General features: G+C 39.0%; 1 protein-coding gene across 1 annotated transcript in view; it reads right to left on the bottom strand.

Moving 5' to 3' along the window:
* Positions 1-15,426: 15,426 nt before the first annotated feature.
* Positions 15,427-25,759, bottom strand: part of LIN7A (lin-7 homolog A, crumbs cell polarity complex component) — a gene marked incomplete at both ends in the record, with an annotated part of 45,407 nt that continues 35,074 nt past the window's right edge. Inside the window, 3 exons of the mRNA XM_080361009.1 lie at positions 15,427-15,639; positions 21,171-21,380; positions 23,768-23,839. Coding sequence (XP_080217135.1) covers positions 15,427-15,639; positions 21,171-21,380; positions 23,768-23,839 — 495 coding nt within the window. The remainder of the gene's footprint in view (positions 15,640-21,170; positions 21,381-23,767; positions 23,840-25,759) is intronic.

The following is a 25,759-nucleotide window of genomic DNA, read 5'->3' as shown; positions in this document are numbered from 1 at the left end:
CAAAAGAACAAGCAAAACCCCAAACCTGGCTGTTTAGATTGTGGTTTAAAACTGCCGACACAAAATAAGTTAATAAGGGATGTTTTTCACAGAACTACAGAAAGACACATGAATCTTTTTAAAAGTAGCAAATTAAAGGGCATAGAGTGTCAAAACCCATCCTTGGAGATGACCCAGACTGTCCTGACCACTTGGCTTGCTGCAGCCTGTTAAGTTGTAATTTCTCAATTTAAGAATTCATATTTGTAATTTAATTCATGACATTGATAAAGCTGTGGTCAGCCCTCCTGAAATCATCATTCCCAACCTAACTTTGGACCTGAACTTTCATGAACTGCCCATCCCCATCCCCTTTGCATTTACTAATTGCGTGCCAGACTGTTAAACACACAACTTTGTAACATACAGAGTGGTTGTCCACAGCAGAAATGCTCAACTAGGCGGAGTTGTTTGATCCAACCATCCATTTGCTGGGCTGTGTGGTAGTAGTGCAGGGTAAATTGTACCACACCTCTGGTCACACAAGGGGTAAAGGGTCACACAAAGGGGTTATGAACATGGGACTGCAGTGGCCACTTGCCTCTTTTGGAGAAGTGGGTGATGATGGAGCTTCGCTGGTTGGGATTCACCAGGTAGGGTGAAACAAGCTGAGATGGGAAAGAGTGCTGTCAGGAAGAACAGGCTTCCAGAAGTGTCCTCATTGAAACTGAGTCACTGGCAAGCGTTGGTACCCTCAGGTTTATCAACATCACAGAATCACAGAATGTTAGGGATTGGAAGGGACCTCGAAAGCTCATCTAGTCCAACCCCCCTGCCGGAGCAGGAACACCCAGATGAGGTTACACAGTAATGTGTCCAAGTGGGTTTTGAATGTCTCCAGAGAAGGAGACTCCACAAACCCCCTGGGATTATCCTGAAAAATCACATTTTTAATCTTAAATGGTTAAAAGGAAGGTTTTTCCTAACTCCCACGATGCCCTTGGTATCTAGTCCTCGGATCTTTTCTCTATGTATAGGCACATGAATGTCTTAGAAAAATCTGTCTGTAAGATCTCAGTTCAATAGGATATTTCTGTGAGTGACCAGTTTATGATGGCATGGACTCCCTGGTGAAGCCAGGGACATGCTTTATAAATTTAAGTGTATGGTTGTGTACCTTAGGCTGTAGGAGGAAATAATTTCTTCTGTTTGTTTGTTCGTTTGTTTGTTTTGTTTTGTTGGTTTGTTTGTTTGTTTTTAATACCATACATTGCAATGAAGTTTTGACCTGTGATTGTACCTTTAAGAGATAATCAGTACCTAATAAGTAATAGCACTTTAAAAGTGCTAAAAAACCACAGTTAGTCATACGCTGGTTGCATAAGTGTAATTTTGCCACCTTTTAAAAAAGTGTCTTAAAATCTGTACATGGCAGGTTTCTGTGATAATTTGCTATTGTATCTAGTTTTATACTGGTAAACTTTCTGCAGAATAGCTTATGATGTTATGTGCCATCTGCTACAAGTTTTGGTAAAATTAATTCATCCTGCCTAGATACCTTTTCAGTATGAAGTGGGTTTCTGCAGTATTTTCTGTTGGTGAAAGGCAGATTCTGATTCAGACACTCAGGGAATGGATTTCAGACACAGTTTGGATTTGTCTTCTTAGAGGATTTGGGGATCTAGTTGTGAAATACAGCATTGGATCATCATTTCAAGAGCAAATCATTCTGCAGACACAAATCCTGCTCTTCAAAGCATCACGAATTGTTTAGCTTAAAGATGTAAGACAGGGTGACTGCAGCTCTACAGGAAAACAGGCAGTTTTGGCCTCAGAACAAGTACATGGAATAGAATGGAGAAGTAAACATTGTACAGTCACTGTAGCCACATAGGGCAGCACAAATATATATATGTGTATATATATATGTGTATATATATATATATATATATGTGTATATGTATGTGTGGTAAGGAAGTACATGTATGTTGTCAGCAAAGCATCTCCAGAAGGAGCCCTTGGCAGCAGGGAAACTCCTCCTGGAGGGTTGTCCCCATGTCTCCTCCATGCCCTGAGAGTGGTACTAAACCAGCAAGAGGCAATGGCAATGGGGAAATAATTTGCCCACTGGGCTGAGGAGCCACAGGGCACAGCGGCAGGTACCTAGAGGTATGTTACGGTATTCTGTGGTAAATGTGGTGGTTGAGTTTTGTTGTTGTTCTTGTTAGTTCTTCTCAAAGCAATTGTTAGAAGGCACGAGGCAAGCGGGTAAAGTAAATAAAATCTTTTTGTTTGGTTGGTTGGTTGGTTTTGGGTTTTTTTTGCAATATAAATACTTGTTTTGCTCAAGTTTTAATGAAATAATGTCTTCATTCTTTTGGCCATATGTCTCTTTTATTCTGTCAGTAAGACTACGCTCTGCTTGTTTGAGCTTTTTTGTTAGTGTTGCTTTATAAATAAAAAAAGGGGGGAGGGGGAAATGACCATTACACATAGTAAGATGTATGTAAAATACAGGGAGCTATTTTGTTTATTACACGGTTTAACTTTTTTTAATAAAACCCTTCATTTCCGTACTGCTTTCCATATATGTAAGCCCAGAAGAAATTCAGTCTTGAGAGGTATAAGTAGGAACAAGCTTGAGTAGGTTATCTGAACCCTTTCTATCAGCAGCTCTCAAATATGAGGGGGGATGTGAAACTTGTCTGGAGGAGGGAAGAAGTAAAAGAAAATAAATTTTAAACAACAATAAACCAAACACCCCCCAAAAACTTTGCATATAAAGCCTCAAACTCTACTACAGTTGGAAATAGCTCTTTAGCAATTTAAGATCATTGAAAAAATAGCTTAAAAAAGATAACAGTTAACAAGTAATCAAAATTATATGGGAATCTTGAAATTCCTTTTGCTTGGATAAATAATTGGAGAAGAGTTAGAAAAGAGGAGGTTGAAGTAAAAGGTTAGTTTTCACAGTGAAGTCACCAGTGAAGTCCTGCAGGGCTTTGCACTGAATAGCATAATCATAAGCAATCTGGAAAGAGATGTGACTGGAGGAAAAAGTTTATTGATGTTAATAAATCAGGGTAGTAAATAATAAATAACAAATCAGGACTTTCTGTAAGAACTGCAGAAGGACTTAATGGGAGTCAGTGACTGGCTGTTAAAACGGCACATGAAAGTGAATTTTAATAAATGCAAAATTATGCATATGGGGAAAAACACTGCTAACTTCACGTAATTCTTAGGAAATGCAACTCTGGAAAGAGATCTGAGAGTTATAATAAATGGTATTAGGTGTTACAGAGAAAGAGATAATGAGCAATCAGAAAATATCTCCATGCTATTATACAAATCTCAGTGTGCCCTCAGACTATACAAGCTCCTCTAGTACTCTCATCCAAAGACTTATGTAGCAGAATAGGAAAAGATTCATGGCAGGGCATCAAATGTGATCCAAGATTCCCAAAGAGTTTCCCTATGAGGAATGTAGGTTGCAGAGTGACCTAGAACTACTGTTTTATTTTTAATTCTTATGATTTATCCAACACTGGAAGACTGATGACTCAAGGAAGACGCAGTTCTATATTAAAAGACCTAGGTAAAAGACAAGGGCATGATAAAAACCTAGGAGTGGCATGGGAAGGCAGAGAGGGAATGACTGTTTAATGTAAGATAAATGCCTCAAGGGCTACTAAATACGACACCCATTTTCGGTTCAAGAAGCTTCAAGAAGCCTCCAAGCTGCTGGAGGACAGTTCTGGGGGAAGGAGCTCACTGCAATGCTCGCCTCACCTTCTGCTCTCTGGAGTTGGATTGCAAGTCTCCCAGCCCTGGTTTCAGACAGCATGATCTCTGATTTTTAATGTTCTGGTCTCTTGAAACTGCCAAAATACACATCACCAGATGGTTTTATAGTCGGGTAGCATGCGATTTGCTAGAATTACATCCTAGCAGTTGTTGATTCAATATCGTCTGTGTGCTACAGACAATGCGCGGACATCATTCTTTGTTTCATTTATTGACTATTCACTCCGTACAGTCAATCAGTTTGACTGGTTTCTGTGCAATAACCTTTGGCAGTTACTGCCCTGGTGGTAAACGTTTTTGTGCTTGTCAGCTAGATTGTTGCATTATGCAGCATCTAAAATTTAGGCTTTATATCTGATCTATTAATCTAAGTTCACTCTGTAGCAAATGAAGAAAAAGAGACATTTCCCTTTAACAGTATTCTGAGGTGGGAGAGATGTAATTACCCAATGTATTTTCTGCAGTGACAAGTTGGAAATAGGTGTTTCTACAGACAAACCAAGAAACCACCATACTTTCAATGAGGAAGGTGAGAGAAAGGTCTTATGCTGCTTCAACGCATGAAGCAGAAACCTGTTAAAGCCGGGGTGGGAATAAAGGCTGGCAAAAATGGCCCATTGGAGAGAATTGTTCCCTCCATTAGCTGCAGATGCTCATGTTTGGCTTAGACCAGAAACCTCTGTTTTAGGGAGATGCTACCTGCAATGAATCCCACCTTCACTGACACGGGCCTCTGAAAAATGTCAGGTGTTCTGACTGACTCCTGAGTCACTTCAGCCACTTCAACAGCTACTTTTGCCATCAGAGAAACCTGTCAATCTGATTTGACATTTGGAAGTGTTCTTTTTTGTCTCCTGTTTTTTTTCTGCAACTTTGAAGATTGTCATTCTTTGAGTCTTGGCTTGCAGAGCAAATTTGCTTTAAGATTGCACTCATCTCTATAGTAAGCCAGATCAGTATTACTCCTGAGTAGCCGAGCTGAATAATTTACTCAAGGCAAGATGACTGCTGCTAAATCATGCTCCAGAAGTATACTAATTGTTATGCAGATAGCTGCCAAGGGTTCATTAGTTCAACAAAGAATCCGGTTGGAAACTCTTCAGTGTCTCATGAAAATCACTTGCACTTGAGCCAATGACTTATTTCTCACATCCTTGCTCCATTCAGATTTAAGCTAACCATTCGAGACTTAGCAGGGGACACAGGGAAGAAACCAGCCTCAGATGCACCAGCCTCAGCAGAAGACTTGTTTACAGATGTTGGGAAATTACTGTTTGAAACTTTCAAGCAATTAACATACATTTCATCAAAATATGTTTTTGACTTTACCTAGCATTTAAGTCTTTGATACCAGCCAATTCCAGGATGAGCATAGGTCTCACTTTACACCTCTTTGTCCAAGATTGTAACCCTTGTCAGAGTAAGTGACTTTCTAACAGAACTGGAGAATTTGGCCCCATACTGAGGACCCAAGGCCTGATCTGGCCCTTGCCTCCCTCTCAGGTGCTGGTTTTGCACCTTATGTTTCGGGGGAAAAAAAGCAAAGGTTGTTGGTACCTGGACTTTACTACTGGAGCTTGCCAATGACAGGAGTGTTTTATCATCCTCGCTGCCTTCTTCTGGTGATACCTTTTTATCTTTCAAACACTGGTGCCACTTTTCTGAGGCTTTCTGTATTTGTCAAGCTGGTGTTTCTTGGGTATTGCCTTCTTCCAGGTCTTTCAGAGAGGATGCTGCCTGAGAAGATAAGCTATGGTGTACAAACTGTAGCTCCTAGTTTGTTTTCCCTGCTGAGAAAAGGGAAAATTTTCAAATACCTGCATGCTTAAGCTAAATATCAAAGCCTTGGTTAGAGTTTGGGGAGAAAGAAGAAAAAAATATAGAATGTCTAGAAGGGGAGAAATAAAATGTCTCTAGTCCATAGGCGCACCTGGATCTAATGATCTGCAACTGGGTTTGGGTGCCACTCTGAGGAAGGTAGAGCCAGGCAATGGTACAGACTGTTGACGTCATCGAGAAAATCACAGCTACAAGGGAAACCAAATTGATGACTGTCTTGGGTAAGTCCTCCACTGAAAGCAGAGCAGCTGCTGCAGGGTGGGATTCATGATTTGCATCAAATCGTTACTGCACCTGGTTCACAAGGCTCCTGTCAGCAAGGCACGAAGACACGTGCTTTACGTTTCATTTATTTCAGTGTGGGAGATACACTTGCCTAATGGTACTTTGTGGAATTTTTTCACCAGCATGTGTATGATCTTGAGCAACAGCAGGTGTAGTGTGATCAGATCCTGACTGTGTGCAGCCCACTAATCATATTAAGCAATATTTACATTAACCATAGAATTCTTACCCAAGTAAGAATATTGCTTTTATTGCTGCTATCCTGTTGCTATTAGCCATTGTGAGTACATGGAGAATTCATGTGGTATTATTACTCATGTTAAATGGAGCCTTTTTTGAACTGTCCATTCACTGTGAAATGTGTGGACTGTGAAATGTGTAGAAATACGCTGAATGGATGTTGCCTACATGTGTGCATATCTCCTTTTTAATGCAGCAATGATACTGGAATGGCAGCTAAAGATGCTATGAACATCGTTTTACACTAGGCGTCTCCCTCAGCGTATTTATTCATCTGAGAGCTACACGGTGCCACTGTCTCGCTGAACGTGGTCGAGTTGTGCTGGTTTGACTGAAAACGAGTTAATTTTTTTCAGAGAGTTAGAAACCATTCTTTTTCATAGTTAGCACAGTCGTTATCTGGATTTAGCTTGCGAACAAGAAGATAACAGCCCGGGACAGAGTTTATGCTTTTAATTGCTCTGGTCTGAGAGCCAAGGACATTCTGAGTGCTCTGCCTACAGGTGTGAGGCAGCTAATAAGGAGCGCATAGATGGGGCAGACCTCGACTGACATCCAGCCTGATCAAGAAGAGTATTCCATCCCATTAGCATCATGCTTCATATTTAAGGAGACTCAGGATCTTCAGGCTAGCTTCTTTTTCAGAGCTGGGACTTAGACCAGTTCGAGGAAGTTCTGTTCAGGAGTTTCTTCAGTTTGGCCTTTTGCCATCCTGCCCTTTTGCAGAGGCCTCTGGGATTTTCTGCTTTTTTCTCTTTCTGGGATCAGCTCTTGAGGACCAGGTGCTGCTCCCTGGGATGGCTGCTTGGTGCAAACGGAGTTGGTGAGGAATTGAATTTAGTATCTTTTATTTCATATTCTAATTCTGGTTTATACATATATTTAGTAGTAGTCTATTAGTATTTTGTTATTTTATTAAACTGTGTTTATCTCAATCCAAGTTTCTCCATTCCCTTTTTATTCTCTCCTCTATCTGGGGATGGTGGGTAGTGAGCGAGCGGCCACAGTGGTTGTATTGCTAGCTGGGGTTAAAATGTGACACAAGTCTAGGTAAGGACAGCTAGGATGTATTCATACAGCAGAGCTGTAAACTTGCTGTGGATACATAGGAAACAAATCTAACATGTTTTGGAACAAGTTATTGAAATCAGGTATTCGGTGCAATACAAAACAGCGGAGAAAAATATTGCTACAAAAGACCTAGTCAGCACCTACATTTTAGTTTGAGTTACTCGATGCTTAAGCCTCCTTCATCTAAGCAGTCAAGTTTGTTTTTTCCTTTAGGGGTACTAAGACCTGATGGTAAATAGTTTAACTTCTTTCTGTCAACACTACAGACAAGATAAACACAGATATGCATAAAACTGAGGCTTGAAAGGTGGTGCTGGCATAAGTTCTGCACCTGAAGCATGAAGTTAGTAGAGAAATTGATAGTCCTCTGGACATTTGGTCCTTAAAAGTTTAAGAAAGTTCTTGTTTTCTCATTGCTTATTGTTGAAAATTTACTTTGGAATAGAATTTTGAAACAAATGAAACATTTATTCCTGGATGTCTTTTTATGATACAAACACTTCCAGGCTGGATGGCTGAAGGGTCTAACTCTGTGGTAGGATGTTGCTGACTTTCCATCTCCAAAATCCCAGACAGATGTGGGTCTGTGTGCCAGACATGCTGAATGTTCTTCACTGTACAGCTCACACAGTGAGTGTGTGCACAGTGACTCTGCCCTATGGCACGTGTGTGAATTCGCTAGGCAGTGCCTTCAAGAAGCTCTACGTGTCTGTTAGTTCCAGACAAGGAGCTCTTGTTTCAGCTGGAGGAAACTGTATGGTTGTTCTGCAAGGAGTGTCATTGCATGTAGTGCTTTGTCAGCAGGGAAATAAGTGAAGGTGAAAATCATCACCTGCTGAAAAGGAGCTGACTCAGGAAAGAGGGTCATCCTTGGTGTTCCCTGACGATGATTTTTTTCAAGATTTGTCTGCCATTTTTCTACCCCTCAAATGTATTTTTTCCCCTGTATTATTCATGGATAGTTTTATTTTGTGCAGAGGAAGCGTGACAGCTGACTGGTGGCCAGGAGAGGGCAGCTAATGGATATGTAGTGCAAGGAAAGTATTCTAGAGCACCCCAGGAGATAGACTTGGCAAACCCAAATGCCATAGCTCACTGAGGAGACTGCTGAACTAAGAGAGAGCCCCCGAGAAGGAAGAGGAGGGGAATACTTCAGTAGGAGAGTTTGAATAGCTGTATAGTGATACTTGTGCTCTAGTCAATTTTAGAGGGGCAAAAAAGTGGGGGGGGGGGAATTAAATATGAGTTGACTTGGGATAGCAGAGAGATCAGTGCAAGAAGTATGAGTTACTCTCAACGGAGGGGGACCCACCCTTATACCCACCAAATTGTTCATGGCTACTTGAACATACACAGGATTCTTCCCATGCTGTTTCTCATTTTAGCCAGCAATCTTGCCTTATTCTCACCAAAATCTGTGACTAGATAAGTGCTTTTTCCTCCCGACATAGAAAAGTAACTTGTTTAGAGAAAAATAATATTATATATTCCTGGAGAAGTTTCCACACATGTGAAAAATCTTAAGTATTTTCCTTTTCTATAGCATTGCACTGGTTACTGTCTGTACTTCTGAAGTTATACTTTGTGTTTGTTTTTTACATTTCTTTCATTTCAACAGAAATGTTAGAGAAGTGACTCCTGGGATACAGTTTTTAATTGGACCACTTTACAAACTAATCCCAGGCTCCCAGCTGGATTATTACAAGTGCAGTGGTTGGTCTGGTTTGGGATGTCAGAATGAAAAGGTTGGGCAGATTTACAGCTTCAGGCTTAACACCAAGTTTTAATTGAAATAAACACAAATTTGTGGGTCTATAAAACAATCCCACTTTGAGAAAATATACTGAGAATTGCTGGTGGAGAGGAACTGTAATATGGCTAACAGGAAAACCCTCTGTAGCACTGGGACATGTTTGGGTATCACCTTTCTGCAAACAGACCCCAGCTCCATCCAAGCCTCAGAGAGAGGAAGGAAGAGATATCCATCCACCCTATCAGCTCTTCATGGTTTTGAGAAAAGTGCAATTGCTGAATCATATGCTTCCCTTTTGGTCAGATGAGTTCACGAGTGAAACTAACTATAAGAAAGTAAATGTAAAGCAGATTGGAGATTAGAGCCTTATGGGATTTTCTTCTCTTGGATTTTGGCTGCTCCTCATAGACATCTTCTGCTTTCATAATCTATTTACTTTATCCTAGATAGCTGCAGGCTGCTAGATTTCAGAACTGGTGAAGTTTTGCTATGGCTCTTGGCATCACAGATTCCTATGTTGAAAGCTTGATGGCTTTCATTGTTGTGCATTTCTGTAACCAAAAATCAAAAGCAGTTGTTTATCTTTTTGGCTGCAGGCACTGTAAAATGCATGCACACTAGCCCAGTGGTACAGGTGGCAGCACAGACTTCCGTTATCATTCCCAGACTGAGGCGTGTTGTAGTCTGGTCATGTATTATACCATGACCAATGCACTTTGCCAGCGATACCTGCTCTGAGTCCTTAAATTTCTTAGAATGTTTCAGGACAGACGTCTGTGGCAACAGGAACCTGCTTGAAAACAACATCATGTGTAAGATCTATTAGTCATCTGAGCTGTGTGCACAGAGGTTTTAGACTAGGGAATTCTAAATCTGAGGGCTGGATATTTATGTATTTATTAGGAAGCTGCATATGACTGAAGCAGCAAAAAACCTCAAAAGACATCACTTACTCCAAGCTATTGATTTAGGCTGTTCAGTTAGTGGCTCTGCTTATAAACCCACTTATGAGATGCCTTATCCTGTTTTAAAATACATATCAGAGGCAGGTGGAATGAACTGTATTCAAGGGATGCCTCTAACTCTCTGTTGAGCAAAGAAACAACCAACAAAAGCTCAGCAGCTTGTTTTCAGCCAGCTGAAGGTAGAGGCATTGAATTCATCAAACATATATCAAAATCATGCTGGGTCAGTGCTCAAGACTGGATTCACTTCATGGAGAAGCAGGGTCAGCTTGGGTCTGCTTGCTAGGCTGTCTGAACACATCCCTAATTTATCCTGACCTTCTCACGGAGAAGTGTAATGGACTGTGTTTCTCATCAGACATGTATCGCAGCAGGCAGCACATTCTTGCAAATTGTCCCAGAATAATCTCTGGGTTGGAAACTTGTTTTGTTTTTATTGAACACTAGATACAGAAACAGTCTCACTAATGCTTATGCACGGACAGTCCTACTTCTAGCTGGTAATCCTCTGCTTATATACAGAAGGCTCCCCTTTGCTCTTCTAGACATAGTTCTGCATTAGGAGATTGTTTGGTCACTTCTTTCAGAAAGATTCAGAAAGAATTGCTACTTTCTGAAACAGTCTCTCATCCTGTAATAAAATGCGTCTTCTATGAGCATAACTATTTTAAAATCTGAAATTGTGCTTAAAATCCCGTGTTATTTCAAACACAGGCAAAACCACTCTTCTTGTTTAGCTTTTTTTTTTTTTAATTCGAGGACCCTTGTTTGGTTATGAGATCTTAACTTCATTTAGAACTCTAAAATCCCTAAAGTTAGTAGGTGAATAAGTAGTTTCTTCTCCTGCAAATGTGGCATACAATTTTGTGCCTTCTGCAAAAGTTGCCAACATTTCCTAAGACAACTTGGAAGCGTGGCTGTGATAAATACATATAAACATATGATGCACAGGACTAAGAGGTCTGCAGTATTATTCACCACGGAACTGCAGGTATATTTTCATGTAATTTCTTCCCCTTGTGGGCATTCATTGACCTTTCATCTATGATTTGTCCCTGTAGAAGGAAAAGATGAAAATGCACCCTGGTGAGCTTCTTGCTTTATAAGAGGCGATGAAATCCTTCAATCCCCTATAGAGTGCAAATCAGATGTTGCAAACAGAAAACCTATACCTAATGTGGTAGATCCATCAGCCTTGGTAGGTAAATGCCACCAACCCTGAACCTCTGTTCTTATTAGATCTTACATCTGCATCTTTGGCATAAGTGAACATGATGCAAGAGCTCATAAAAATTACGTGGCACCCTTTGGCTTACTGTAAGAAAGAGACAGAAAAGACTTGTTTGATCTCCTGCCGTGGTTTGCTGACAACACAGGAAAACATGAAGGAGCCCCAAAGGTAAATGTGAGCAATAAAACTCACCAAGTTGACGGAAGGAACATCAGTTCAGTGTAGTGAAATAGCAAATGCCAGGAGACCGATCAGTTAAAATATGATGCACAAGTACCTGCAGACTTGTATGTGGAAAAAGTGTTGTTCTCCCTGCCTGTCCTTCAGGTCCTAATTCAGCCATGCATCTGTGGAGGTGCCTTGCTCCATCAAGACCAGAGACACTTCAATCACGAATGAAAAGACTGTCTACATCGAAGTGCAGATGATTGTTTTAGGGATACAGATTATTCTGTGATTAAGTGGCTATACATTTTATTGATCAGTAAAGGGCATGAAAAGTCACCCTTAAAAAGTTACTTCTTCCTGCTTGCACTTGAAATTAACGGAATGTTGCATTTTACTTTTATTTTTCTTTCATCTTATCATTAAATGTTGGCAAAGACTAGAATGTTAATTTTAGCTTGTATAAATAATTTATTGAATAATAATATATGAAAATGAATTTTATATGAGTCTCTATATGAATGACATTCTATCATTGAAATTTACTAATCAGCACATTCCACTCCATCAAACCTAAATTTTTTGAGGAAGAGGAGGGGAGGAGGTGGGGAGGAGGTTTGGAAAAATGCAGTACAGTGGGCTGACTAAATCTAAATACTTGATCTCTGAAAATGCAGCTATCAGTGTAATTCAAAATGTACTGATGAGATACAGAACATTTATATGCAGTCATAATAACAATGTATATATTGTCAATATTAATAGCAGTGTCTGTCTGAGAATACAGTTTTAAAATAGGTACATACAATTTTATTAAGTATAAAAAGACACCGTGCAGAGCACAATACAATATATTTCTTCTTTAATCCTGGTAATTCTCAAACTCCACTGTCTTAATTGATATTGTCACCAATGAGCACTGGTAGAATTACTTCTCTGTATAAAATGAGGCTTCTCTGGATGAATTCATACTGTTTAGTTTTAAAAATACAGTAATCTCCTTTCAATGGCTACTTACATGAATCAAACACTGTTGAGACTGTTGGCTAGCCTGTATTTGGTTTCTAACACATGCTATGATACTGCCGATTTCCCGTTTTGCTTTGCCTCTCTGTTTGAGAACAGGTCCTTCAAAATATTATTTATTTTTGACTTTCTTCCAAGTTCACAACCAGAACACCGGTTCAGATCACTTCTACATTCCTCACGTTACCAAACCTTCACTGACATCAGCTGGAGTTTCCACCATGCAAGGACAGTAGGGTTCTCCCCTCTGCTCCTTTTCTCTCCCCGTCTTTTCTAACGAAGCCTAGAAGGCATGCTGAAAATGATTTATTTTTTAGAATTTGGGGGTTCCATTTACTTATTTTCTTGAAAGTAGATGACACAGCCTTCCAGCTTTGACTATTTTCTTTGGAAAAGCAGACATGTAAACTCAAGAACTTAGTTATATATTTTGTTTGCACATTCCAGTTTGGTTTGATTAAAAATAAGTCAGAACTCTAACTTCAAATTGATTTAAATTATAATGTGTGAGTCTTAAAATAAATAACTTACACTTCCTCCTCTCTAAAACAGATTAATATTAGCCTGGAAAATAAATTAAATAATGCAGAAAAGCTGAGATTATGCTATCACAGTAATATCTGCCAAACAAAGCTTGGTCTTTTGCTAACATTAGCTTACCACATTTGCAATACATGCTAAGCAAAGACCCTACTTCTCTAACAGGTACATTCAGACAATATATATTTTATGGAATAAATATATAATATATCCAGTTATAGATTTCTGAATAGTAACTATAATAGATACAAGCAATACCTACGTTTAAAAATACAGTTCTAGGATTCCCTAACTTTCTACTAATAAAATTAAAATTGACCTAAAACTTTCTCACTCTGTTGATGCATAATAAAATATATGGAAACACCAAGAGTAAAAAGCCAATTGCTTCTACAAATGGAATACTTTATAAATATAGTAAATTGCTATTTCCAGAGGGAAAATTGAAAATTATAAACAGGAAGTTAGGTTAAAACAGTTCTACAATATATAGTACAAAGTGGCTGTGAAGTGTGATGTACGAGTTTGATGTCTGTGGCAAAATTTTGAACCGATGTTGTTGTTCATTTCTGGAGATAACTGTAGAGAAAGATTCCGTCCCCAAAAGCAGCCAATCTTGATCTCCTTAAAACAAAACTTTCACTGTCCGGAGAAAGACAACTGGCCAATTTGTCAGAGTAAGGAGTGCAAGATTAGCTCAAACAGAATTATTTGGAAGCCCTGGACTTCTCTGTTTCATAGGGTTTACCTATCATGCTATTCTTATTTGGAATAGAGTCACAAAAGTACTATGTACACGTGACTGCCGTGTGCCGAAAAGCCTTATCATGAAGGTACTCTCCCTATGGCTGACTTAACTACGTTATTCCTGTACTACACATTCTCCAGATGAATTCTGTTTTGTGTTCCTGTAGTTGTTTCCTTTTGCTGGAATACTGAAGCACAGCTCTGGTTGCTTGATTACTGAACTCTTGGTCGAGGCTTTTTTTTTCTTGAGAACAACCTAGAATTAAAGAAACGCATTTCTCAGAGTAAGCACGAAGAAATGAGGAATTCAGCTGCTGGTTGTCTCTGCCTGCCTTTCTTCCCTTTCAGTTTAAAGGAAAAATTAACATCAGTAAAAATACCTCCCTTGCTAATGAAAAGATTTAGGTAACTGAAAAAATGAAAACCTTAAATGAAAACGACTGTGCCGTTTGTATGTCTGTCTCGTGTGACTGCTGTATTTTACACAGAAACCCAAAACTCGCTTAATGAAATACTTCTGTTTATACCTCTTGCCTGAGCTGAGGCCCTGACATGGGATTCAGATCCCACTCGGAGCCTTTGTTTGCATCAACAAAGCTGGAATTCCAGTGGTCACAACACAGGGGGTCTACAAGGTGGGCTCTTCCCCCTAAGTATCAACAGAAGTCAGCATCAAGATTATTAATGATGAAACCATCTCTGGGAGCTTCAGTTTCTGACCTTTTGGGCCAATGGAGCATATCTGTAACTGCATTCATGTCACAAACTCTCACTGATTTCAGAAAAACTGCATAAAGTATCTCTGTACCTCACATGCCATGTGTTTTGACTTCACTGGGCATCTTGTAAGGCTCTTGTAAACTATTGTAATATTGAAGGTCAGCTGACAGTGAATTAAATACTTCCTACCAAACTGGAAATGAGAAATAAGCACTTGTGGGTTCTCAGCAGAGGAACTGCAGAGTGAAGTTTGGGTTTCCTGCAGCAAGGACAGGAATAGGAAAGCTTTTCTTCATGTACCAGCAGAAATTCTCAATGTTTTGTTACAGAGTGGTAACAGACTATTTGAAAATACATTAAGCTGTGTCTAAATCTGGTAGCATATTCTTCCTTGTTACAAATGCCCTGGTTTTTAATTAAAAAAAATGTTCCCAGTAACTACAGACTTCTTATGCAGTCTTGCTTGTAAAGCCAGAGCTGCACAGTGGTTATTGATCTTGAGGTTATTAGTTGGAAATTGGCTCCTGAATTTGTTAGGGCCTTTCCTCTATTTTTTCAAAATGCATTTGTAGTGCGACAGACCATGTGGAAATATACCAAGGAATGAGTTCTGATCATCTTCCTTGCAGTGTATGCTTGCTGGGTCCCTGAGGTCACCACCAGCCCTGACTGTCCCTGACCCCTCCTTGGGTTCTCCTGGGCCAGGACCCCATCTCAGCCCTCCAGGGCTTCCCTACCTGCTCACACCCCAGGACCCCATATTGGCGCCCTGGGGCCATCAGCTCCCATCCCAGCGATGCCACAGCAGGGCCGGTTTCCATCTCCCCACAGCCCTACCCTGCTGGGCCCACATCCTGGTCTGGCCTGAGCTGGTCCCCATCCCCAGGGAGGTGCCCAATGCCTGGCGCTGGGGCTGCCCTGTGCCCCCTGGCTGCCCCTGTCTGGGGTTGGGACGGGCCTTGGCACCAGCCCCTGCCCTGACGGGCCCCTGGACGGCACTGCTGGCCCAGGCAGGGTGCCACCAGCGGGCTTTAGGGAAGACCAATGAATCCTCTCACCTACGACATATGGTTTTGCTGTGTAGTTTGCTGCTGTTGCTGCTGCTGAATGAGCAGTTGCTGCTGTTGCCGGCGCCGGGCTGTTCTCAGTTTTTCGAAGCGAGCCTCCATCTCCTCTAGCACCTTGGGTGTGTAGCGGACCACCAGCTTGACGCTGTCCTTGGCTGCCTTCAGCAGCTCCACTGCCTTCTCGTGGTGCTCTCCTTCCACGCTCTGGGAGCAGGGAGAAGAGATTTAATCACAAAAATAGAGCTCAGCCCTGTTTTTCATATAGAAAGGCTACCAGGGTTTTAGGAAGTTTCTATACCTTACATTTTTCAAGGGACCTTTAAGCGAAAGTGTTATGCACTGCTGGGAATATACTAGTTTTCATATTTTAAATAACCCAAATCTGTTTTAGGTTTCATTACAAACCTAATTTCTGATCCACGTGAAAAGGAGGGGAAACACTCAACAAGCTTTATGCAAACAAAATGATGTTAAAAAAAACACCCAAACCCCGCAGTAAAAACCCAAACAAACTGTTTGCAAGGTACAAAAATAAAATCCTACTTAAATGTTGGTAAGAAATTAAGAAATTGCAAGTTTGAAACAGCAATTCCTTTCTTACGCCCTGTCCCTGTTTGGATCCTGAAGGGATGGCGATTAAGCAGTTGCTGAGCTGCCGGCAAAGGAGCTCCCGGGACAACCCGTGTCCTAGAGAGCTAATGGCATTGCTCACACATTTACCCTTCATGTGATACAGCTTCTCCACTGGAAATAAACTAGCCTTTATCTGGTTAGTTGCAAGCAATCAAACACTAACAACTGAAACATCGCAAATTCTTGCTGAAGGAATATATATTTACCCTCCTTTACTGGAAAATGGTTTGCAGTAAGATGATACCTGCTGTGAAATCAAAGTGTTCCCAAAGGGGCTCAAGCTCTGATTTCTATGCTAACATTGTTTGAAACAGTAAATCTCCAAAAGGGGGAGGTGACTCAGCTGTGAAGAGTATTTAATTTCTACCATTAAGTGGTCTGACTGGAGTGCTTTTCAGGCATGTGGGTTGTTCCCCACCTTCAGAGAAAGGGTGAAATTTTCTAATGGTGTATGATTGCCCATGGGTGTTGCAGGATATATTCCAACAAACAAAAGTATCTCTGCGCAGAAAAAAAAAAAGACCACACTAGTGAGCTCTTCATATGGATTTTAGACCATTTAAAAAATAAGTCATTTTCTTCCCACATAAAATAAATCAAAGTTTTACTACACATTGTGTTTTAACAACTCACACGTATACCACACTATTTAAAATGAAACTATACCGACAGGTGTCTAAAGAGAAGCAGCAGCATTCAAAAGAACTGAAGGACAATTCATGCTAAAAGAATAACTTAGCATTTTCATCTCTCCTGTTTGACTGACTAACATTGTGCAAGAACAGTGAATAAGAATTACTTCTGCTGTGGCACACTTTGAACTAGAAATAATGATTTAAAGGTTTCAAGAAGCAGGCACAATATGCTTCTACATAAATAATACAAACAAAACAATTCAAGCTTATCACCTTCCTGTCTCCTGTTGAACAACCTTCAACATATTAATCCAAATAATTATTACCTGTCTTGGTCAACTGACTGGACTATGTTTCTATGGAAATGTTAAGATGCTTCAAAAATATTAATGCAGCTTAGAGAAGTAATGAATATACTATCAGGTGCTGAAACGATTACTAGGAAAAGAGGCAACTTTGAAATAAGTATAAGCTTGATTGTTAAGAGAAATAAACGATTTCACCTTTTTGAACTATATGTTCATGAAATTCCTCCAGTAGGTCTCCTATTAAAAGATCTTCAAGAAAAATCAAGGTGTGTAATGTCCATATTTGCTAGAAATTGTGATTGGGATAAATCTGCCGAACAAGCACTGCTACCAAAGTTAATTTGGAGAAAAAAAAGAGGAAATTGTTGTTGGATAAGGAAGAGTGAATGTACCTAATGCTCCAAAGAGACTTCAGATAAAAACCTATAGATGGCACAGCGTGTTTTGTGAAATTGCTTTAACGAACAAGTCACAGGTACAAATTAAAATCTATTCCCCATGTCACCTACCCCATAACTGCTCAATATTAGAAGAGGTGATCATATAGCAGATGACGTAAGTAGCTATCTTTTATAACTCATTGCTTTGTGACACAGTGATACTGGCTTTTGTAAACACACTTCTCTTCTTGAGAGGAACTGTATAAAACTTGGCATTGTTTTGTATTTTATTTTCTGCTTGTCAATTATGGCCAGTGTGACATGGTATGGGCTCTCAGAGGAAAAGACACTGTCGTGATCAGTCTTGCTGTGGAACGGTATGAACTTAGAACAGGCTATAAACAAAAATTGTAAGCCTCCAAGCTACATGAAGTAGCTAAAACACTCATTTGCTTTCAAAGAGCTGGATGGGTCTAACTGGCACCAGTAAGCAATTGTGATTGTTCTTTCAGGGAATAACAAAGTGGTGTACTTTAATACTTCATATGACTTAGTAACCTGTATTTAATTCATGATTGCCTGTTTTCTTTCACATTTGCCTCTGGCCTTGTTCTTCCAGTTAACAGACAGTATTTTCTAATTAGAAATGAAGGGTTTGACTTTGTTGCTATCCAGGTCAATGGAAAACTCTCATTGACTTGAATAGTAATGACACAGAATTCAGCCTAAAGCTGTGAACCATAACCAGAGAGGGGAAAACAGCCACGATAGTGCTGCTAAATACAAATCCTACTCCCCAAACCTACCTAACCCAGGTCTTAACAACCAAAGTTTTCAATTGCTATCAACATGATTGCTACACCTGCTCTTAATGTCTTCATTGCTGCTTGCACTCATATTTCTAAGGCATTACAAATGCTTTACCTGCACAGCTGTAGCTGCACAACTTAAATATAAGAGCCCCCTGCAGTAAGGAGAAGAGCTTATACCAGCACAGGAAGTTGTTTTGCTGTTTGATTTCTTCCACCTCTGCAAACCTGTGAGGTTGTGCTGGTGAATGACTCCTGCTGGTATCATTCCTGCCTGCAGGGATTTTGCTGACAAGGTTGAGGACATTGGGTGGATCTACACCAAACATGGGATTTAATAAATTTTTTTCAGAATGTGTATCTTCTTTTAATCTGTAATTTTTGATGACATATATTTATATATACTTATGTCTGTATTTCCCTTATTGCATTGAAAGACTGCATCAAAAAATGGGATGCAAAATACTGTAGCGACAAAAACCATTGAATGAACTGCAGATACGGTGTGGGAAAACACCAACCATTCCTGTATCTAGGCTCACAGACTTGCCATAAATATATAAGAAAAAATCCAAGTCTCTGTTACCCCACAAGTCGAGAAACTGATACAGGTATTACTATTAGATGTACGTAAGCAAATGCTTGGCTCAGAAATTAGCTGTTATAAACCTATTTTGCATCCCTTTCTGTGTCTGACTCACAACAGGTATCTGACAAACATAGGATCTTTGCCAGATACAAAGAGCCACCAGCAAGTGCCTTTGCTGGGCCATCTGTAGGGCTTACTGCTTTCAATTTCCTTTACTTTTGAGGGGGTTGGACAAAAGTATGTAAAAAAATCCCCAGCATAATGAGAAAACACTATTTTTAATGTCCAGTGAAACAGCTCAAGGAACAATCATCCCAGTCATGCTGGGATAACAAATCTGCATTCTGAACACACAGCTCTAATTTTATGTTGATAATTACAAAGTTGGATAACCACCAACTTCTGAGCACAAACAAGTTACAGATATTTCATTTTCATTTCATGTTCCACTGCTGAGCCGTCTGTTGTATTGTACATACTGTATATTATTTGCTTTTTTCCAGCTAAATTGAGAGAAGCACAGAGTGAACCAGTCCCAGTGAACAATGTTAAATTTAGACCTTTCTTCTCCTGTCTCAAGCTGTCTGCAAACAAATTACCACTGCTATCATTTTTGCCTTTTTACAAATTATATTGTATGGGCTTAATTCAGCCCAAGATTAGTTTATGAACAGTTGCTCACAGGCCTTATTTCAATTCCAACTGCAATTCAAATTTCCAATTCTGTTGTTTAGACTCTGAACATAAAAATATTTGTCAGATCTCTGAAACAACTTTCTTGTGTGCCTACATGCAATTGGGAATTTGATATTGTGGTTTTTTTGCTACATTAGGTAAAAACATATTCTAGAGCACATTCAAGAAAATTTTTGAACAGTATCATGAAATAGAGATGACAACAGAGTCAGATTCAATGCACCTTGACATCTGAAGGTTCACCGCTTTCCTCTCCAGTATTTCCCTTGACACTGTTGACAGTAAAAGGATTTTTCAAGAATCACACATCAAATAGTGGATATAAACTCTTTATATCTGCCTTTTTATTTACCTGCTGAAAGAAGTGCCAAGCAACAACAAAATTATTTGAACTCCTTCCAAACAGTGACGTTCAGGCAATTTACTTTTTAAATATTCAGTTGATTTCTTTTTCCTTGAGACTATATGATCTTTTCAGTGGGCTTTCTTTTTTTTGTTTCCTATCTTTCCTTTCTCATCGTGTACTGGGGCAAGCAAGCTTCCAGACCTATTATTTCTTTTTTGAGAACATTATGGTTGATGGAAAAAGTGGTAAAAAGTCTGTCTGAAGTGTTGCAATGATATTTTGTTCCAAGTCAAAGGGAATAGCTATTGTTGAGAGAAACAGATGACAACATGAAAACATGCAGAAAGCTGCATTTTTTTTCATTCTTTATGGGATTGTAACAAAGAGGAAATTTAAGTTGGAAACTCTTATATTTATGACTGGATTCAAGAATTGCTCCTACGTGCCTTTTGTGTATTTAAATATGAGGTTTAGATGAAGGTTTTGCATGAAAAAGGATTACATTTTCATTAAGAGAAGTGTAGGGTTATATGAATGAGTATGCTTATCCTTTCAGTACTTTACATTCCCTTGTAAAAGGGAACAAAAAGCAAAATGAAAGGCAGAATTTGACCCATGTCGTATAGTCAGAGCCTTATTTTTCCTCTCTTTTCACTTTTAGCTCCATACTGACATTCACAGTGAAACTAACACAAAATATATATATACTCTGAAGTACTGACTTACAAGAAAAATGACTATGCAAAAAGTGTATCTTTTTTCTTAAAATATATGATCCCTATATGTTTTCGTTTGTACACCTGATTTCTCTGACAAAGATATCTCAGCTGGATGAATGTCACTGACAGAAATCGGGAATGTATCCTCCACTGCAAATCAGCACCAAATATTCTTACCAAATTTATTTTGATTTTATGTGTTCAAACACTCTGAAGGTCACAAGACTGCACAAGTGCCACTGAGGCATCACTGTGCTTGGGTAGGGCTGAGTGTCTCAGAGGCGATGAAGTGCAAGAACCACAAAGCCCATTATTATGCTTTTACTACAAAGGGAATTTGCAGAATTATCAATTCAGACAGACATAGCTTCCTTGCAAACAGAGCATGTGGTGTGGATTTAAAACGAAGCTCTTCAACCACCCTCCATTACAACAGGAACTGTAGTGGCACAAAGTTGTCGATGATGCTTTGCCTCGCTGCATCACAAATGCATACCAAAGGTCCCTCACAGAGCTACTTCTTTTTGTTTTATGTGGCTGCATTTCAAATCATGGCATTAGAGCAGCTGTGAAAAAGGAACATCCAGATGAAATCGAAGCTCTATCAAATTTCCACCTACCACTCCGTTAACCGAAAGCAGCTGGTCCCCCCGTTTGAGTCCTCCATGCCTTTCCGCCACTCCTCCAGGGATGATGCGAGAAATATAAATAGGTGAATTTTGTTCCTTTCCTCCCATGACATTAAAGCCCAGGCCTTCATCAGTCTTTGGCAGCTCTACCACTCGCGGGTGTGAATGGCCTTCACTTGCAGCAAAAGCAGCCACTGTTGCCTGGAAGAAAAAGAGGAGTGATTTGGCTATGTGGGGAGAACACTGACATGCACCCTGTTGTTCATTTGCAGGAAGAATTAATTCTTGTGAAAACATTACGGTATCTTACTCTGACTTTTTCTGATCATCTGAAAGCATATTGGTTTTTGGTTTTTGTTTTGTGTTTTTCTTTTTTTTTTAATACATTACATGCCAATGCTTTTGAAATAAAAGAATAAGCAGAGGAACAGAGAGTTTAGGTGACTTGTCAAATATAAGATAGAAAGTTAGCGGCAGAGCGAGAAGGAGGCACCAGGAAGCACTTGCAATCACTAGTGCATTTCTTCTTTGCCTTTTCACAGGGAGAAAATGTGTTGCTCTGGGGTAAGATAATGTGATCTCTACTGTGTTCCTAGTTGAAATGAAGTGGACGGACTGAATTGTTAACTCTCTGCTCTGCTTCCAGAAGTGCGGAATTGTTTATTTTTTTGGCACAGGAAAAAATCCTAAAAGGATATTCTTATTTTAAAAAGTTGAATTTATAATCTTTATGAAATTTCTCAAACTAAGTAACTCCTGGAACTGGAATACGAGGTTTTATAATATAATTGGATCCAAATTTTTATTTAAAAATTAAATCTTAAAATAATAGATTTATAAATCAATTAGAAAAATCCTAGATTGTTAATCTTACTCTGGCAAAAAAAAAAAACCAACCTACATAACAAACTGTAAAGCTTGCATCCAGAAAAATATTACATCTTATAATTCATTTTTCACTGCAAGTATTTTCTTACTTACAGATTCTCGTAAATCATTAAATAAACATTAAGAAAACATTTTATCCTTTTCAACCTGTATTTGTAGTCCAAACTGCTCAAACAATTCTGCATTACGCTAATGTTTTGAGCATCCTAATAATGCTTATGCTTAATAGAAGCTAGTGGATGATGTGACATAATGGATCATTCTCAGTTACATGTTTTGGCACATGCAGACTTTGTCATCATGCATACATTTTATGTCAGACATGAATGCACTAGGAGAATGCAATGCAGACAGCCCAGAAATAACCAGGAAATATTGTGATATTGAAACATTGCTCTGTAACCCTGCTGTTCTATATGAATAAGAAATGAGAATGGCAAACACTAATTGGATTTCTCCCCATTTACTACAGAACATAGCAGTAGTTTCTATGTTTACCTGCAGCGTAGACAAATCAGGATTTCATATAAACATTTCTCTATACAGAAGCATAGACCTTACAATATTACATTGTCCATTAACTTTCAATTAGAAGAAGGTTAAAATCAGATGAACAGCCTACAGAAAAGAACATTCCATTTTGTAAGGAAAATATACTGCAATTTAGTGTATATTAGGTTATTCGCTGTTTGCTATAGAGCTTGCTTCTCTAAAATACTTTTGTAACACACTCCCAACCTTCATCTTCTGATACAGCTTTAAATGAAAATCTCTTAACACAAATACATAATGGTAAAATCTTAGTTCCATTAAGATTTCAGGGAGCTTTGTCACTAACTTCACAGCAGTGGGACCATAAAGAAGTATGTCTAAAAAAGATTTATAAGTTTTGCAGGTTTACCTGCTTTGCATAGTATCTTCTATACCATCTAGAAGATAGTGTGGAGCACAAAATGATAATGGGAAAAAGAAAGCCATGGTAGACCTCCATGTTTGGAAGCATCTCTCTTCGTACATGTTACAAAAATACAGATCATATTTCATACTGGCACATAGAATGGGTACTTTCATGGTTATGTGAATTCCCTTAGAAAATTATAATTTCAGTAGTAGCAGTAATGTAGCTGTCACCATCTAAGGATATAAGAAAGGCAGGTCTACATGGACAAAGAGGCAATATATTTTATTAAAATGGGAAATGCATCAGAAAAAATGGGCTTGCATTTGGCTGCAGAGTCTCTTGATCAGACCATTTTTGTCACTGTTCATCCTTACCACTTGCTCAGTACCTACAGTTCCCATTAGTTAAAAGTGGAATTTTGACTGTTTAGTTTCTGTCTCCCAAATCATTGTGTCCTCTCTGGATGTGCTGTATGGGAAAATAGTCCATTAAAATATTGTTTTTTGCAGGCAGACTTCTATAGAATGAACCAGTATATTTGCTTTTGCAAAGCATCTTTTCAAAAAAGCATCAATTTCCATAAAATCATTCTCTTTTCTTAAGCTACAGAAGCAGCATAAAGGTTGAAATTTTCCATTATGATTGTTACCTGGGAAGTAGCACTGGTTCTAGACTCTGGGCTGCCACTGATGTCTAAATTTTCTTACAGTGTACACACGAATACCTGAAACACACACGCGCACAGTCAATTACTGGGTCACTTTGGTAACACATATTTCAACAGTTGCACGTGTCCTACCTTTGCAGTGGCCCTGGCTCGGAATTCGGGGCAGCCATTAACAGTTATGGTTTCATGCATGTATTGATACACCTAAAATGTTCATGAAAATAAAACAAAATTAATTATAGAAGCAAAATAAGAACTTTATATTAGCCCAGACAGGACAGTCCCTTTCCCTCTTAAGACTACCTTTCATTAATGCCGTATTCATGCAATCACCCAGTGAAGTGACTGCTAAACTTGTGCATGCTTAGGTTTACAGAAACCACCAATCTGTGTTTCACACGACACTTTGCCAACTTAACTGTACATCTTCCAGCATGACTTCCTTCCCATCTCTAGCACATCATTTCCCCAAAACAGGACAGTTAGGTTCTAGGTTATTAAAAACTGATGTCTCCAGGCAACTGATTTGCATGCAGATTATCTGAACTGATTTGAGTGGTATTTTAGGCTCCAACAAGGGCTTCTTTGTTCTTTGAACTTTCCGATGAACTAAAAATTTAGGAAACTGATGTTAAAAAAATATGTAAGTTGCTCAGCATGCAGATGCTGAAGAAAGGAGGTGAAAATAAAATTTTGAAGAAAGGTCACACTACGGGTTTCCATCAACTATAGGTAGGAATTGCAGAATGGCTGGCAGTCTGGTAGGTCAGACATGGACAATGGGTAAATCACCACTGCCAATACTACAGCTTTCTGTCTGCTGTTTTTTTCTCGTATACACTCTTGGCCCTTTGTTCTCTACATTTGTCACACTCTTAGATGAAAAATCTAAAAAAATGCTTTGATACTAGCCAGTTACTTTGAAAGCAAACTTAAAAAAATATTTATATATAACATACAGATATTTTCTGAAAGATAAAGGTGAATGCAAACAAGCAAGACATTTTATTTAATTTTCTTATAAAACCACCAAACCTGAAAAAATGTTCCTATATGCCACTGATTTGCTATGGGCATTGTGTTAACTTACACCATCAAGAATTTCGTCTTCCCATGTGCTTTATGTCTGAGGTTGCATTCCTCAGAGAGAACCTTTGCTGGTAAAGTATGTTGGCTTTTACAGCAATCTCTTTCTTAGGGTCCTTGAGGAGTGCAGATTCAATCTCACTTTCCAAAACCTATTTACCTTTCACTGATTTGGTGACACTTTGGCAGGAGCACCAAAACTTCTTTCTCTGGTAATATAAATGTTACTTTTGTGGAGAAGGTGTCAGATCCTGTACTTAACTGTCCTATTGATAGGTAAAACTTCCCTATCCCCCTGTCCTGACGACTCGCTATGCAGTACCATAATGATCTATCTCTCCCCACTGAGCCTGTTGTTGTAAAACCTACACACTGATGAATATATTGCTATAAACACCTACATGGAATTAAGATGTGTGGCTCATTTCTGATCTTGGCAGACAGACGTAGTAGTGCTAATCAAACACTCCTGAGGAGTAAAATGTTTGGGATGACTGATCTCCAAATCTTTTTTGAGAGATATCATACACACAGGAAATGTGAAAAATGAAAGGAGATAACATATGAAATCCATTTTAGAGATCTAAAATATGCTAAACACTTTCAAAATACAGCAAAAATATTATTTTTCTTGACTATTGTCAGCATATAAGTCATTCTAGGATTTAATTCAGAAAAGCTTGGGCCAGTGAAGAAAACTGAGATGAGGGGAGCACACCAAAAAGTTTCCTGCTTTCCCTATTTGAAATGAAATCTTGCTTCCATTGGTACAATTGACATTGACTTCAGCAGAGGTCAGGATTTTGCCTTTAATTTTTAAAATATGGAAAAAGAAAGCTCTTTTATAGCCTCTAAAGGATCTCTGGTTTGTTCTGTCTTTGTACTGGATTATGCTATCATAAAAATGTGTTGAGTCTACGTGCTCAGCATTATCCTGCACAGATCAGTTCCAAGTTTATTGTGTTATGTCGTAGGACATATTCTTATGTAATTACAAGAACAACTGCTACATGATATAAGAATACTGTGTATTGCAGT

The sequence above is a fragment of the Nesoenas mayeri genome (assembly GCF_963082525.1).
Source record: "Nesoenas mayeri genome assembly, chromosome: 1".
NCBI classification, from domain to species: domain Eukaryota; kingdom Metazoa; phylum Chordata; class Aves; order Columbiformes; family Columbidae; genus Nesoenas; species Nesoenas mayeri.
Note: the sequence above shows the minus strand (reverse complement) of the source record. Positions and strands in the feature narration are given on the sequence as shown.